This window comes from Lepisma saccharinum, chromosome 13 (genome assembly GCF_977018435.1).
Source record: "Lepisma saccharinum chromosome 13, izLepSacc3.1, whole genome shotgun sequence".
In the NCBI taxonomy this organism is placed as follows: Eukaryota; Metazoa; Arthropoda; class Insecta; order Zygentoma; family Lepismatidae; genus Lepisma; species Lepisma saccharinum.
Genome location: NC_139241.1, coordinates 84,757,418 through 84,775,951, shown reverse-complemented (window position 1 = coordinate 84,775,951; position 18,534 = coordinate 84,757,418). Strand labels below are relative to the sequence as shown.

The window sequence follows — 18,534 nt, the reverse complement described above, 5'->3', positions numbered from 1 at the left end:
ATAATTAAACTTAAACCGGAAGTAAATATGTGTGTGTGTGTGTGTGTGTGGGTGGGTGTGTGTGTGTGTGTGTGAGGGTGGCTTAGTTTTAGGTGTGGGCAAAAAAAATATCAAGAGGGGCATATTTTTAACAAGCTTATGGACAACAATCTGACAGAAGTGCCTTTTATAAGTGTAGGCAAATCAATCTGAGGGGGGTCATCATTTCACGGGAAATTCCCGAGGGCATTTTTACAAAAATCTTGGATTAGACAGGGTTCCACACTTGAGCAAAAAGCTCATATAGGCATGTTGAGCTTGTTTTAAGTGTAGCCAAATCTGCCTCAGGGGGGCTCATCATTTATCGACCCAGTATTATATACTTTTACACTACTAATTTTACTATTGCTTTGATTGTAGTAACCTGATTCGGCTTGCGAGCTCTGGGTTTATGGCACCAGACCGACTAGTCACTCGCAAGTCTTAAGTTAGTTAATTAGTAAACTGTAAATAAGTTTAACACAAAAGGAAATAAACTACTAATAATATCTAATTTTTACCTTGTATTTGAAAATAAACCTTCAAATCTAATATTCACTACATTTTACACTATACACAGTGGTATTTCCAATAATCAATATCAACTTTTCTTCTTATGCCAGAGAGTGTGATGTGGGATTATAATACTAACAATTTGTTTCAACAACAACTCTTCACAAGCTTAACTTTACTAATGATTTAAACTACCATCTAATGCGTTTAAAAGTATTTTCTCGACGCCCGGATAAAGTTTGGTCAAAATAAGGGGAACTCGCAACGTGACGTCCGAAGGCACCACTGCCAACCGAGGAAGCAGTTCTCAATATTTCCGCGTCTCGAACTGAACCGTTTTCATCCTTTGGTCAACAGCGGGGCACTCGAAGCGCAACGCCTGATGGCACTACTGCCAACCGAGGAAATCTTTGCTACCCGAGAAAAGTTGATGTTACGTCTTTTCTGTTCCCAACTGCACTATTCTCGTCCTTTTTGCATCACTCACCCCATTGCAACTCTAAGGCAATGTTAACCAATAGCATTCAAGCTCTTACCCGCCTAGCTACAGCTTCTATTGCGACACTGCAAAACACGCTCACTGAAATCCAGCACTCTTCCTACGCACTATTCCTGTTCCTCGTAATCACCCTTTCGTCCTACGTGTGCATTATTTTACGTGGCCCAAAGTAATCTGTCACAACCAGCTAACTGTAGACAGGCGAACGAGAACAAGTCTCTGCGCAAGTAGTGACGCGAGAAGGTTCCACCAATTAACATTGAGAGAAACGGGATCGTGTAATGGGCGACGGGAGTTATCTGATTTCCTTTTTCTCTCTGTAAGCGTTGCAAACTTTTGAAAAGGATAATACCGAACGCACATGTCAAACGGACCGTATTTTTGTCTCCAGGTCCATATGATTGGTTTAAGAATTTCTTACGGAAATATTAGGGATAAAATTGCAAGAGCAAATTTTGACAAGCTGTGCATTTAGCGTACGGACTAAGGTCTGGACCGTACGTTCGTACATGCCATGAAATTTCCATACATGTACAGTTCGCAATGCTGCACTTTCAACACTCGATTTTTCATCCTTCTCCTCTGCCGATATGCACGGCCCTGCTCTACAGTTAGCTGGGACAGGGTATATGAAAATATTTCCCACAATATCGCTTCCCAAACTGCAATGTGTAGTCAAACATTCATGGGCCACTGGAATTATCACGAGACACTGGTAGCTCATGAACTACTTGGTGATTCCCAAAATTGATCTTTCTAATTTTTTTGCATGTACACACTGCTTGCATTGTAGAATTATTTCTCTTGTAGTGTACGGTTGTTACAAGCATAAAAACACAGCTTTTGTTGTGATGTTTCAGAAGAACGCACCCTCTCTTCTTCAGACAGGTGAGAAATCTGTTGAAAATAAATTAGTTTGTATTCCATTCCGCAAGGGATTCTCACATAAAATTACAAAAATGTTTTCAAAGATTTAATTTCAAAATTGTTTTTAGATCACCAAAAAGTTTGGAATGTACATTTAATTAATACAAAATGAGAAAATCTCTACCAGTTGTGGAAACCACAGGAATATATAAGTTGTTCATGTTCAAAGGATTATGTAGGACAAACGGCAAGGAAAATGGCAATATGATGGAACAAACACGAATTGGACATTACAAATTTAAATGCACTAATGGGTTTGTCAGCTCACATCATCAAGGAGATGCATGTGATTAAAAGGGGAAGGGTTTTAAAGGAGTGACGGGAAACATCGATTTCAATGTCTGGGAAGCTTCGTTCATTGCAGAAGAACACTGGAAGAAAATAAATAATGAAAATGGCAACATAGACCCAGTATGAAGTCTTCTTTTTCACAAGTGGGATAAGGCACCACCTTTAAATTTTAATGCGATGGAAAACATCAAGAATCTCTGTAAAAGATGTGATGATTTTGACTTGCCTGATTATATTTGGTATCTGTAATTAAAAATGTGACAAAATCTTCATCTAAAATAATAATAAAAACAGACTGATTGTTTTGCAGTTCAGTTGCTATGTTACAACAAGGTAACATTGACAAGATCCATTGCAATTTTATGTGAGAATCCCTTGTGGAATGGAATACAAACTAATTTCCTTTCAACAGATTTCTCATCTGATGAAGGGAGCGAGCATTCTCCTGAAATGTCACAACAAAAGCTGTGCTTTTATGCTTGAGTCATTCCATGTGAAATCAACACAATCCACAACCTGACCATCTCCGATTTTCTCGAAATTTAGGGAGTTGATACTATCCATGGAATGTAGTAACTGTGAAAAGTTTGACTGCCGTGCGTCTTGTAATTATGAAATTATTGAAGGTCAAAGTTAGCAGAAATTGCCCTTTCTGAGCCCACTAAATGTGCTGTAACTCTGCCCCTATTTGGCCTAGGAAGCTCAAATAAAGTTTATTGTACAGGAAATTGAACACGCTTTCCAATGATATGTAACAAGTCAACATTTGAATAAAAATAAAATTTTGTCACATGACCTTAACCTTTGACCTTGAATATCTCAAAACATGCATCGCTAAAAATCGTGAAAAAAATATATTTGGCACATCATGTTATACTCTAAAACATATGAAAAAATCACGCTGCGACTACCACGGGATCACAAGATACAAAATAATATGTATAGCTATGTGACTGATAAATGCCTCATTACAATGTACTAGGGTGAGTCAAAGGTCCCTTAACACCCCTATAAAATGTAAAGGAGTTATGATCGCTATAATTATTAGAATTAGAAATTCTTTATTCATGGGCGAAGTTCAGCCTGTGGCTGTTCTACCACTTAACCCGCAAAATCTAGTACAATAAAACAAACAAAATACAATTACTACTATAACATAAGAATTCCATTACATTTTCACTTCTAAATATTTCAGTAATTAACTCTAAAAAGATAAAAACAATTTTACTCATTCACACACATCAAAGTAATTAAGAATTATAATGAATGAATTATAATTATGCATTCAGTAATTAACACACTAGAAAGATAAAGACAATTTTACTCATTCACACACATCAAAGTAATTATGAATTATATTGAATGAATTATATTATGCATTCAGTAATTAACACTCTAAAAAGATAAAGACAATTTTACTCATTCACACACATCAAAATGTTCATCTTGGGTTCAAATCTGCTCATTCATGATAGAAAGATGTTAGATTCAGGGAAAACCATAGTTGTGTGTGTCAAGAAGAGGTCCGCCATATTGACATCAACTCAAACATTTTCAATGGAAAGGGGGTGATGTGATATGTTAAATCAGGCTAGAATTTCACAAGAAATGCAGTGGTGAAGATATTTTCAATGTATCTTTAACCAGCAAAGAGTTATATGCATATCTTCCACTTACAGTATCTGTTCATTATGTTGTCCATGTTCCTGTATGCACACTCGACCTCTCAAACTCACATAGAACATTTTGCAATGTAGCAGGTGCGACACCATCGCAAGCAGCAATGAGATGTTCAATATCACGGATATTAGTGCATATGCAATTGCCTTCAAATGTTTATGAAGGTAAAAGTCATATGGTGCTAGAACTGGGGAACGTACAGGCCTTTTAACAGGTCCAGGCTGCCAACCCATCTACCGGGAAATTTACCATGAAGAAAGAACCATAATATTCCCATACTGTGGTCGAGTTCTGTCCTGATGAAAAACTGAAAAAAGTACTGTATTCCGTAAGCAAGGATGAATAACCTGTTCACTTAACAAATCCAAGTAGCCCTCATCATTTAAGATTCAGTCGTTGAAAATGAACCCACTAATCCCATTCTCCATGCACCATACAACACCATTAGTTTAACAGCACCAGCAATTTGGCTGGGATCTGTCTAATGTATAAGGAAGCGTCACATTCTAATTTTTTGATACACCATACACAATATTCAACCCTTCGGAGAATGTCGTTGATTAAAATAATATGCAATGGTGCGTAAACTTCTCTCTCGAGACGTCAGTGTGATCTCGATGCGTTCCTCCTAACACATTAGAGGCATTCTATTTTCTTTCTTGACACCTCAAAAAGGGGAAAATGTTTTAAAGCATTCAATCATAACTCTTTGCTGGTTCAAGATACGTTGGAAATACCTTCACCACTGCATTTCTCGTGAAATTCTAGCCTGATTTAACATATCACATCACCCCCTTTCCATTGAAACTGTTTGAGTTGATGCCAATATGGCGGACCCCTGCTTGACACACACAACTATGGTTTCCCCTGGGCCTAACATCTTTCTATCATGAATAATTATAGCGATCATAACTCCTTTACATTTTATAGGGGGTGTTAAGGGACGTTTGACTCACCCTAGTACATTGTTATGACTGTAATGAGGCTTTTATCAGTCACATAGTTACACATATTATTTTGTATCTTCTGATCCCATTGCAGTCCCAGAATGATTTTTTGTTATGTTTTAGAGTATTGCATATGGGACGAAATACATTTTTTTCACGATTTTTGGCGATGACGTTTTGAGATATTCAAGGTCAACGGTTAAGGTCACGTGACAAAATTTTACTTTTATTCAAATGTTGACTTGTTACATATCATTGGAAAGTGTGTTCAATTTCCTGTACAATAAACTTTATTTGAGCTTCCTAGGCCAAATAGGGGCGGAGTTACAGCACATTTAGTATAGCTAAACGGGCTCAGAAAGTGCAATTTCCGCTAACTTTGACCTCAAATAATTTAACAATTACAAGACGCACGAGACTAAAAATTTTCATAGTTACTAAGTTCCATGCATAGTTTCAACTCGCCAAATTTCAAGAAAATCGCAGATGGCCAGTTTGAAATTGCACATATCTGTGTTGATTTGGCATGGAATGACTCGCTTATAACAACCGTAGACTACAAGAGAAATATATATTTCTATTAAAACCCAGTATCCAGATTTGACTGCTATGGGAACAACCAATAGAAAGGTTACATTATATAGTGCTTTTGAATTCAAAATGTAAGCAGTTCTCTTTAACCAAAAAGTCAATGTTTTATTAAGTCAGGATAGCCCTAGTAAATAAATAAATAATATGTTTCATGGATGATTGCTACAGGAATGCACATTGTGTTTTTGACGGAAACAATGTGAAACAACAAATTGTAACATGCATTTTCCTACCTTGTTTTGTCACGAAATGATGTGAAATGAACTGCAAAATGCGGAATAAATTCTTAAGCATGAAATTAGGAGTTTATTTACCCACCCAACACTTTCTGAAGTCTGAATTATCCTGAGAGTTTTGCAAATCACGGAAAATTGATTAATTCTGCTGTAAATATTTGAGAAGCAAAAAATGGTTTCCTTTACACAGGAATAAACTTAATACTCTGATAACTACATAAATGTCCTATTAGATAGGAAATGTTTATCTTGTGCAGTTTTTAAAACACCAAAATGTCACTTTATATACCGTTTTGATTAGAGCTGAGCCGATGCTCTTACCGATTCCCACCAATACCGATACCAAATTTCAAACATTAAAATTTGTTCAAAATATTTATCAATATTGGTGTGTAAATATTCTTCTTCAATTATATGCATCAATTTACCAAGGAACGTGCTTTACAATATTCAAGAATTACATTAGAATATTAAATTACATATAATGAAATCACAATGCCCCCCCCCCCCCCCGATGTGCAGTGGTAGAGACGTCACCTTATAATCAAGGGGTACCGGGTTCGATACCTGGTGCAGGCACATAGTGGTTCTGATCCCACTTTAAACTGTATGTCCAGTCTCGATTAGCCTTACTGTACACAAAGTGGACTTCAAACACCAATTCAACGAACCATTATATAATCACAAAATGTAATTTTTGTGCAAAATGAAAAGATAGTTTGAATTTGGAATAATTTCCAGCATCATTTTTGGAGATCCCTTGAAAGACCAAAATGTTGGAAAAATCTGTGCTGATATCAGTAAATGAATTTGCACCGATACTTTCCGATACCGATACATACAGACCAAGTTTTGATCTCAAAATGCACCCAGTTTTTGTATCAAAATTTTGATATTTTATTCACCATAAATATGTGGCTCTAATGCACACTGCAAATCAGGCTCTTTGCTTGGGGGGGGGGGAGGTGTGCCACTTGCAGGTTCTTTGGGTATGCAAATTTGTATATGTAATTAGTTAGTAAACTAAACTATTGCCTTGCAGTTCTAGATACATTAGAACATTAGTTCTAACCTAGATCACTAAATCTTATGATAACATTTACACATAATTTAGAAACATTCAAATACATTTTAATAAAGCCCAAAGACATACACAAGAAGAGCTATCAAACCAGTAAAACCAAAAACTTGATAACATGTCTGTTACCAAGTTCAAACTTAACATCCATCTAACCAGTGGCATGCATTCTGGGTAGGCTAGGTGGTAAGCTCTGCTTACCCAGGTAAAATAACTATAAGTGTATGTAAAATTGTAACACGCGCGAGTGATGGAAATAAAACAATTCCATCTCTGCCACTTCGTGTTCCGACAGTTCGCAAGCCTTGGAAGCGCAGCCTGTATCGGACCCAGGGCCCTATACTGAATACAGGTTCATTGAATGCGGCACCTACTGGCCCTGTAGTGAGCATATGAACAATGGTTTACCTAGTTACATTGGCCACTTGGAGCATCCGTTGTGGACTCGCTGTGCTTCTCCATTGAATGCATTGTAGACAGCGGTAGCACAGCATACTAGCTATAGTATGACGGGATACCACACTCTTATTTTGTGTATTGCTCTCTCTGTATATTTACAATGAAGGATATTGTATTGCAATGGCAGAAAGTGTGCTTGTAATTGATGATGTGAAGAAACCATTTGGATGTTGCACTTTTAGTGATTGGTTGGTTGGTTGATTTGGTGTTTTAAGTCCACTTTATGCACAGTAAGGCTTATCGGTACTGGACCTACAGTTTAAAGTGGGATCCGAACCACTATGTGCCTCCACCGGGTATCGAACCTGGGACCCCTTGATAAAAGGCGACTACGCTACCACTGTGCCATCGGGGAGGCCCCGCACTTTTAGTGAGAAACGTGATATTATAAATATAGGGAGACCTGTGCCAGCACTTCCAAATTTGAATTTTTTACGTAAAGTAAAGGAAAGGGAATACTTTCGTTATTTTAATGTTCATCACATCAATATGAAATGACTGATTGGTTAGTAGGTAGCTGTAAACTCAGTAAATTATTTAGCTGGCCATGCCTATTGTTTTGTAATGAACGGAGTGTGTAGAGTAAAGAAGGTTTCAACTTAAATAATCTCACCAACCAACACTATCACCATGGACGTCCGGAAGGGAAGCAAGGGCAGGCTACGCATCCCCTTGGATATAAATGCCTACCTACAAAAGTCTATATTTCACACATAATATAAATTACTGTGACTGAAATGAAATTAATTATTATAAGAGCGTTGAAGAAGCATGATAATTTCAGACTGAAACCGTGTTTTTTGAGGAGGCATCACTATTATGGGGAAAAATATGCCTCCTTTGCCCCACCCCTGGAAAAAATACCTTGCTTGCCCCTCCCTGGAAAAAATCCTGCGGACATCCATGGCTATCACAAAACATGAAATATATCACAGTCATTTGCGTTCACTTGTTCAGTTACAGCTCAGGCAGTGGCGATTCCAAAACTGGTGGGGGGGGGGGGGGCAAGGACAGATTACTTTCCCTTGATAATAAGGTTTAGCATAGTGCAGTGGGGGGGGGGCAGTTCCCCCCCACTGGTTCGGAGCGTACCTTAATGTGGCGGCCACCACACACCCCTGCATCTAACATACCTACAAGTTTCTTATGAACACTTTAATATATGTAAAATATCAGCACTATGCCATGAAAATGTAGGTGGAAAACAGTTGTCTCGGCTCAATGAGGTTGGTCAGTTTCAGAATGGTGTCCTCCCTTAAGGCTAGGCTGGACCTTAGGCATGTAAATCGGCGATTTTTTTCAAATTTTCCTCTCCATTCGAAAAACCTCTTGGATATTCCAAAATTTGAAATATTCCATCAGTTAGATTTCCTTCTAGAGCATTGACGTGTATTTTCGTGTAGTTTTCTTTGACTGTTGTCTAGATATTATCAATAGTTTAATAGACTTAGGTAATCACGAAACTTAATCTATGAGGCTGAATACTTTCCGGCAGGGAAATCTTTGATGAGTGGACCATTAATGGACACGAATGATTTTTCAATTGTGTTTGTTAAAAAATGGTAAACTACACGGTTTCAATCTCATTTTCTTTGAGGGGCATAAAAACACCCCTGGCAGTGATAGAAATAATTTTCATTTGTCGGGAATGAATTTTTTGTGTGTGGCAAATCCCCAATGAACATCATTTGCGACCTCGCAGGGCAATATTAACGAAATAGGCTTCTGTTAGAAACAAACACTTCAATCAGCAAATTCACGAGAACTTGTGAGTGTTTATGCGGCATAACGTAACATAGCTATTTCACTCAGGGTTCGGGGAAAAGCACACTCTCTAAAGGCAACGAAAGTTCAATGATGTATTGCAAATACTTCGGGTGTAATCAATATTAGGGCCCGAGACATTATGTTAAAACATTTTTTTTTTTATTTGGCATCGGATCAAATGCGGGGGTGAGATATTTCTGTATCTGATGAAAATGAACTGAAATAGACGATGTTGATAAGGCATATTTCAGCATATTTTACCAGTTTCATGCTTTTACAACATATTTCTTCAACTTTCTTGTAATAAGACATATTTCTGTATAATTTCATAATTGTCTTGCATATAATCGGTTAATTTATCATTTTTTCTTCATACCTATAGCCAAGGGCGTATCCAGGGGGTCCAGTCCCCAATCCCCAAATTTTGAAAATACTATGGTTGATTCATAATACTTTCTGATGAGACACATGATGTACCAGATACAGAACAATTCTCTCTCTGTGTATGGTTTGAGAATTCTGAAAATAATATCCACTAAAAGTTCTTATGTATCAGCAGGGGTGCCCACAGGGGGATTATGATGCAGGCTGCACCATCAAGATTTGGGGGGGGGTAGGAATTTTCCCCTTCAAATAATGCAAAATTCAACATTTATATATATTTTTCCAAAATATATGTAAAAATTTTACACCTTAAATGCACCATATTTAATCCATTAGGTAAAGAAAAGAAAGTGTTTAAGGGCATTATCGAAAGGGGAGGGGGGAGAAATATCCAATTCTTACATATTAGGCTTTAATTGACAGGTGGGTTCTGGGGGGGGGGGTTCTAAATTAAACGTTGGAGGGGGGGGGCAGTATCCAACTGTGGTATTAGATTATGGCATAGAAATTTTGGTGGTAGAATTGAGTATTAAATATAAATGGAGATATGAAGCTCTTGATAAAGTGTTAAATCTTAAATTGTCAAGGGATTTCTGTAGTGGAGAGAGAGTTTGAACATTAAATTTTGAAGAATGTATTTAACACTATGGCATCCACACGTTTTCAACCCCGAACGTGCCAAAAGAGAAGCTGGAAAAGAATAAATATCTCGGGACCCTAAGAGAGTATTGACATGCCATTAAATTAATATTCTTGAAAGCCTGCAAAGAAATGGATGAAAAAACGTTCTTGCTCGCAATTGAGTGTTGCGAGAATGCATGCTTGCCACTTTACTGAGGTGAATGTGAACTCTATATTCATTAATGACATCACTTCTTAAGATATAATGCTTAGTGTTGGTATACTTCTTAATTTAAAGCAGGTGCATCATTTGGAACAAGAAGCTCAGAAAAAGTTACTTTTGGTAGACACTCTGTTGTAATTAAATACTTTGTAGGGATCATGATATGGTTTGAGGGTGTGTATTATATGATTTGGGGGGATGCATGACATGATTTTTGGGGGAGGGGGATCGGCACTCCTGTGTATCACACTGGGTAGTGACATGTCAGCTGAAAATCTGACAGTTCTTGAACAATGTCACATACTCGGTCTTGACATGAAAAAATTCATGAGTCAAGGTTATGATGTGAGTGGCAGATTTAATGGTGTGCAATCATGAATAGATCAACAATACCCAAAAGAAACGTGTGCGCACCCTGCCAGTCATTTGGTAAATGTAGCCCTTTCTTCAGACATACCTAACTCCACCATGAGAAACTGTTTTGGTACAGTAAGTAAAGTTGTTTTTTTGTCAGAATAATACATGCAGTGGTGAAATACTAGAAACAATATATTGCATTATGTACCAGGCAGTAAAAAACATTGTCAGTGTGTGCGTCTGGTAATTATTATTATTATTAATAATATTTAATAGGATAGTATTATTAATATATCACTCTTATAAGTGTCTTAATTTTAAACTTTATGGGACTTATGACATCTATTGGGGAATGGGCACCCCTGGCTGCCTTTAGCGCAATGGATAGTAAATATTATCGATGGCAATTACGGAAATTACAGGCAAAGAAATTAGAAGCAGACGCCATCTTTTTGTACCAACTAGTGCAGAAAAATAATACCCCCCATCATATATCCCGCCAACAATTGATAGCCTTGTTAACATTATTGAAAAAAACTGTTCTTCAACGTTGTGTGGGGACTAGAATCACCGTAAACGAGTTTCATTTGTTCTCATTTCTTTACCTTTTTTCCCTTCTCACAACAATCAGTCAAAAGTAAAAATAATATTCAGTACATTACAGCCCCTATTCTATCGGCAATCGAGTACCATAGTTTCAAGATCACTTCTTGTTTGAGACACACACGTATACTCTGTCCTCCTTATCTCTGAAGCAGGCAAATGAAAAGAAGTCACTTTGCAAGTAGTGATGCGAGACGACTCCACCAATGAACACATGAGAGGCAGTGGCGGTGATTAGAAGGGGTGAGGCAGGGTAGGGGGGGCAGTTGTCCCCGTTTTCTGCCACATATGTTCCGCACTATGCTCAACCTTATGTATCAATGGAAAGTAAACTGTTCTTGCCCCCCCTGCCCAATTTTGGCACCTTACCAGCTTGTACTGCTTTGCTCTGCCCACTTGATTTCCCCCCCTTCTCTGTTGTGCATATTTTTGGCTTTACTGGAAATATGTCTGCATTTTTCTGCCATTTCAAATTTTTTATCACATATTTTCCAATTTTTATGACATAATTACATACATATTTTACAGTTTTATAGGACATAAAAGTCCCGGGCCCTAGTCATTTTACTAAACATTAGGCAGTGGTACTTACCAGTAGCTGATCCCCCTTGGTACGTTCTTGAGGCACTCCCGGTAGATGCTTGGGATCTCAACTGTGCTACTCGATCCATACTTCCAGAGTCTTTGCTTTCACCACCCGAGGTTAATGGAGCTGACAAGAGATTAGGTTGCGGAGGAAATAGTTTCACTTGATTTCCAGTCGCCACTTTTCCATCTCCTGCAAATTAAGGACAAACAAATATGAAATTAACAATCATGATGTGGATGAAGGTAGGTTTAAAGTAAGCAGAACAAAAAGTAATAAACTTTTACAGGGAACAGTTGGCTTTGGGGGGCAATGGCATCATTTAGTGTCACAGTCATGGTAACTATGGCATATATGGCCTTACAGTGCCTGGCAACTAGCAGGAGGGTTAAACTGTAAACAAACACTCCTGCACTATAGCTCTTTTCAGTTCTTACGACGTGTGCTCTAGAAGCTGGCAGGGGAAGTGGGGAGCGGGGAACATGCTGCTGACCAACCAGAGAACAGACCACCTAGCGGTGGAGCCGAGAGTTACCCAGTCATGAAAGGAAGCTGCAGCGCTAACTTCATTCTGCACGTTGCTGTGTTGCCAATTCACCGCGTTGCTGATGGTGTTTTGCCCCAGTGTTGATTCCTGTTTGTTACGAGCGGAATGTAGGAATAACATACATAGGAGTAATTGTTGTCGCGTCGTGTACTGCCTAACTGCATTGTTTCTTCATTAAACATGTACGTGGCATGTGATGTGACGTTAATTGGTACTCTTGTTGTTCCATTGGGAGCTTTGTGTTTAGCAATGCAGTATCGTACGATGGTGAACAGGAAGGAGTTAGTTCGTAGCCAAGGCAGGAAAATAATCAGTAGGGTTCATGAATATTTTCAAAAGGAAGCAGAAAACAGTGGTCCCTTGGTAAGTGTGCACAAAGTGCAACAGAGAGTTTCGGAAGCTTGTGGAGTGAGTACGCGAACTGTGCAGCGTGTTGTTAGGGAAGGCAAAGACAGTCTTGAGGCTTCGGGTTCCACGTCATTTGAATCACCGTGCAAACGAATCAAAAGGAATAGTATCACAAAGGCAATTGACGGTTGCGATAAAGATATACTAAGAAGAATTATCCTCGGGTATTATGTAAAGGGTGAATATCCAACACTGAACATGTTTTCGTTGATTTGCATACATTAATAAGCTTTCAGTGGGGAGTTTCGTCATTGTGGAGGATACTGAAGTCTATGGGGTTCAAGTACAAAAAGATCGATGACGGTAGACAATTTCTGATGGAGAGAGCCAATATAGTTACAGCCAGAGTAACGTTTTTGCGAAAAATGCATCTTCTAAAAAAATAAGGAACCTTTGTCCTATATAGGTATTTTATTTAGATGAAACGTACATACATCAGAAATACGCTCCAACGAAAATCTGGCAAAATAAAGAGGGTACAGGGGGTTTAAAAGTGCCCGTGGGTAAAGGTGGGCGCATTATTGTTTGTCACGTAGGTACCAGTCACACTGGTTTTCTACAGGAATGTAAATTAGTTTTCAGTGGTTTTTGCAGTTTTTAGATATGCTTGACGAAAGGAACATCAAAGACGCAGTGATTGTAATGGACAATGCTAGCTAACATTCGGTACAGTTGGAAAGATTTTCTACAACGTATTCACTTGATCTCATACACTTATCAGTATTCTACTGACCACAAGATGAGGGTAATAAGCATTCTCAGGCCATACGCAAACAATGGGACGTCTATATTTCACGATTCTTTCGATTTCAACTCCCCTTTCCCGCTACTCTAGCAACGCTGCATTCTATCTCTCTAACCGGCCTGTCTCGTTGCGCTGGATAGGTCGTTTGCCCGCTCTCCACTTCCCCTGCCAGCTTCTAGAGCGCACGCCGTAACAACTGAAAAGAGCTATAGCAATAATGACATTTAAACCTGATGTTATAAACATGGAAAAGATTTATATGGACACTCCTGTTCACATAAAGTGGCCCATACTTCAACTGTTCAATGTTATAAAGGACCGAAAAAATGCTACACACACAAATACATATTTTGTTGTATTAACCTAGCTTACCTGAAGGGGCTGTTAGGGCCACCACCCGATGTTTTTTGATTTTCAACTGAAAATTTTTACAAAATATTTAAAATAAATTACACTGTTCCCTATGGTGTTCCAAATATATTTTGTATTAGTTGTTCATAAAAACATAAATGTGCCATACATAGGAGGCAGAATTCACTTGATGGTCTTAAAAGCCACTCACTTTGGATGCATGTTACTTGAGACACTGTACAATTGGTTGGTAATGATGGTTAATTTTTGTAATTATTATAATTAATATATAACTGCACCTACATAAACAAAAAAGCATTCATGAAAAAGTTATGTTTTGTGTGTTTTAGTGAATGGTAAAATATGTGTGTGACACTAATGCATTAATTAATACATTAATATTAATATAATTTTAACTCTTTGCACCAGTAATCATTTCCCATAAATTTGGCTTCTTTCTTGCATGCGAATTGAATTTATTTTACTTGCATTTTTTTAGACAAAATGATATAACATGGTAATGTATATTTCTAAGGTTTGATATGGATAGGAGTGTATTTGAAATTTGTTTGTAGATTTTATGTAAATAAAATATATAATTGACATAAACAGCCATATGCAATGCTGTAATTCCAATAAATATATTGATGATGATGATCAAAACAAAACAAAGAAAGTTCGTAAATTTATTGCGGTTGGATACTTTGACAAGCATCCTAATAACAATTTTTGTTCCGCCAAATATAGTGCACTTCATAAAATAACTTGGTGACATGGCAAGGCAAGATAAGTGTGAACATTTTGTAGGAATATGCATTGTAACTTTCAATGAGCTTAGAGATTTGTGTACATAATGATATTTTATAACATTGGTTATTTTCTAAAAATAATCATGTGAACAGCAAGGAAGTAGTGCAACTTTCAACATGGCGAGTTATATTCGTGCGTGAAGGTCTCAGTGTTCAGTGATACATCGAATCTCAGGGTTGGTGAATTTACACTTTAGTTTCCGATTAACAGAACCATGCCAAAGCATGGAAGAAACTTCGGTGTTTGCTTTATAACATGCTTGCCTTGTTAGTATGACACTTAATAGAGAAGACACATCTGATTGGTCCAGTGGGTAAACTATGCATAACCAACCCAAATGCTGAATGAGTGTCTTAGCACAAGAGCTTTGACAGAAGAATGCACATTTCTAAATCTACTGTGATATTTGTGAATGTACATTGAAACAGTGTAGTAACTATTTTGTATAAAAGAATGTATTTGTATACTCTCAGCCAAGTTGAAAGTACACTTGACAAATTATTTTTAAAACTGTTATTTATATTTGTTGCCTAACAAATCTCAACTAATAATGATTTTCTCACTTTAAATCTCTTCACTAAGAACAACTTGTTTTATTCTTCTTTGTAGCTAATCAGTGGTGATTTATTAATTCTAGTTTTTTGGACTTTTAACCACTGTTATTTTCTAAAAAGAGATTTACCTACGTTTCGGAGGCTGAATCTGCCTCCGTCTTCACTCATAATCTTACCTGGCAATTTTTTGTATATAGAGGTCCTTGTGACCGACAGACGCGGTGGAGCCTAGGCCACCAAGAATAATCCTCCTAGGCAACAATTTATGTGACCTAACGACTACACGCTATCCTGAAGACGGAGGCAGATCCAGCCTCCGAAACGTAGGTAAATCTCTTTTTAAAAAATAACAGTGGTTAAAAGTCCAAAAAAACTAGAATGAACTTGTTTTATTTTTCAAGTTTTCAGTCTCAAATCTTCAATAAGATAAATATTCCTTACAGAAAAGTCACAGTTCCTCTTTGTATAAATATGAGGTAGACATGCAAACATTCAAAGTTGTTTATCAACTATTACTTAATTGGGATAAATATATTGATCACACTACAGATGGGTTACTAATAAACAATAATACACTCTGTAAAAAAAAAATAGCATCACTTCATTATTTTTGGTCGTCAGCATTTCGCTCGTGAATTATCAGTTGTTTTATTGATTTAATTCGACTTGTCGATTTGTTTTCCTAACAATTATATAAAACACTATATCTGTACAATATATTTTTATTATTTAGGTCATAGTTACGTACATAATGCACTTGACAGAACTAATATCAAAATTATTGCAAATATAGCTTGTGGAACGTTTTCGCACAAAGACAATTTTTACAAGTAAAAAGATTGAACAAAGGTTTTAAATGCATCATGATATGTTAATTTGAAATGATAGTAAGTAAATACATTGACTAGTACTTAGTGTGGCCACCCCTGGCCTTCCTAAGTGCTTCCAACCTTCGAGGCATGCTATGAATGAGATTTGAACAATATTCGACCTCAATTTCATTCCAAAAATGTACAATTGCTACCATAAGTTCCTCTTTTGACCTGTACGTCTGATTACCAAGTTTTCTGCACATCATAGCCCACAGGTTTTCTATAGGATTCATGTCTGGAGAGTTGGGTGATCACCAAAGTCTTTCAATATTCATATCATGAAACCAGTTATTCACCACCTGAACACGGTGACAGGTTTCATTATCGTCTTGAAAAATAAAGTACTCCAAATTCTGTCCAGAAAAATGATCTCCTGCAGTTTGTAGAACTTTCCGATTCAGGATTTCCAGATATTGATCAGCCTTAACGGTCCATGTGCAAATATGCATCATGCCAATCCCTTTTGCAGAGAAACATGCCCAAATCATTATACTGCAACAAAACTTTTGAGTTTCTAAAGTACAAGATTTTGCAAGTTCTTCTCCCTTCCGCATCCACAGTTTAACTGAGCTGTCATTTCCCAGCAATTTAAATCGTTTTTCTTCAGAAAATATCACATGTTCTCAATCTGCATCATTCCATGTGTCAAACTCACGTCTAGCTTTTGCATGTGCGTCAGTAAGTCTGGGTTTTTTACGTGGGACGTGTTTAGAAACACCCTGTTTCTTTAGTCGGGATACTACAGTAGCATGAGTAAGATTAACTCCCACCTTATTTTGAAGTTTATGTGCAATTTGGCGTGAACTCATTCATCTGTTCTTCAGTGCCATGTCCTTTATCATACGATCCAGTCAAGGTGATGTCTTTTTCTTTCTGCCACAGTGACTTCTCAGTGATGATTTTCCATGTTCTTGTTAATTTTGCAGGCAGCGGCTAACTGTGGATTGATGCATTTGAAGTTGCCGACCAATTTCTCTCTGAGAATGACCATCCATATGCAAAGCAAGAACCATTCCTTGCTTGCGTGGTGAAATGTCACACTTTCTGCCCATTGTTTTCGAGAAAACACGCTCAAATACACTACACAGCACCAGAACACTTCACAAATATGATAACGTATACAAACTGTCAATAATGAACATGTAGTTGCAACATAAAACATGTCACAAGTTGCACTACTAACAATCGTTTTACAGATTCCTGACAATTGATTACAAAGCCTTGCAGCAGTAACTGACTGCAACACCCTCTAGCGGACACTCCAAACACTAAATCAACATAAGAATAACACCACACTACGCAGTGAATGCAGACCAATACTTCAATCAAGTGATTTCAAGTTGTGCAGGAAAGATGCATGCATGCGAAACTCAAATTTGTCAACATCCGTAATAAGAATACAGTGATGCTATTTTTTTTTTACAGAGTGTATTGTATATTTAAATGTTAAACACCATCTGTGCACGTGGATGTTTATGGATAATCCAAATGGCGATTTTTGGATTCATTTGCATTACCACAAGTTGAGTTCATAAAAATGAAGAAATTGACACCTATAGCAGATCATCATGCTCCATCCGATGTCATATATTCTTCTTCTTGCCATAAAAATGTCTTTTAGTAGTGTAGATCGACTTCTTTCTACAATACTACTTCCATTTGAAGCTAAAAAAAGGAGCTTATAAAATATCCCTGTCCTGTTGTATCTTCCCACCATGCAGCCAGTCCACAGTGTTACCAGCTCCTCGCAGATCTTCCCTAACCAACTCATAATAGATCCCCGATCTTGAAATATGTTTTTAAACGTTCGAAGATGAAGATATAAAACATTTATAGGAAGCAACATGAAACTAATTTAAATGTAAATATTGAAGTTACTTTTCCTATTTTGTAACACAATCAGCAAATATATCTGACATTCTATATTCTGTGGAATTGCTCTGAGCTCACCTGAATATATGTATCGTACTCCATTTACATGAAATATGCAATTCCCAATAAAATCTTCTGTATGTATTCAAAACACAAATTATTTTCTTTCATAAAAAAAATCAATTATAGCATAAAAGTTTTTCACCCAAACAATATAAACAAACAGATTGAAATGTGATACTTGTGCAAAAACGAAATGGCATGCAAAATTTCAAAATCTTGAAATGTACGAACAAATGACATGGCAGCCATATTTGCAATTGTATAATATAATTACACATTTCAGCTCATAAATAAGATAATTCATGTACTAAGATATTAAAAGATTGTAATTTGGGAATTTTTGGCTGAAAATAAAACTAGTTGCTATTGAAATATTCATATTTTAATACCTGCAAAAGTTTTAAATATAACAGCAAGCTGTGTTGAATGTCATAATCCTAATATAATTTGCACACAACCCAAAAATTGCAACAAGAAAGTGGTAAATGCCAATAGCCACTTATGTAGTAGATTTCTACTTGAAAATACTTCA

The 18,534-nt window shown here is 37.1% G+C and overlaps 1 protein-coding gene across 1 annotated transcript in view; it reads right to left on the bottom strand.

Annotated features, from left to right (window-relative positions):
- The window catches only part of LOC145997486 (cytochrome b5 reductase 4-like), a 162,879-nt gene that overhangs the window by 129,936 nt on the left and 14,409 nt on the right, over window positions 1-18,534 (bottom strand). Inside the window, exon 3 of the mRNA XM_083134588.1 lies at window positions 11,787-11,972. Within this exon, the coding sequence (XP_082990714.1) occupies window positions 11,787-11,972 (186 nt within the window). The remainder of the gene's footprint in view (window positions 1-11,786; window positions 11,973-18,534) is intronic.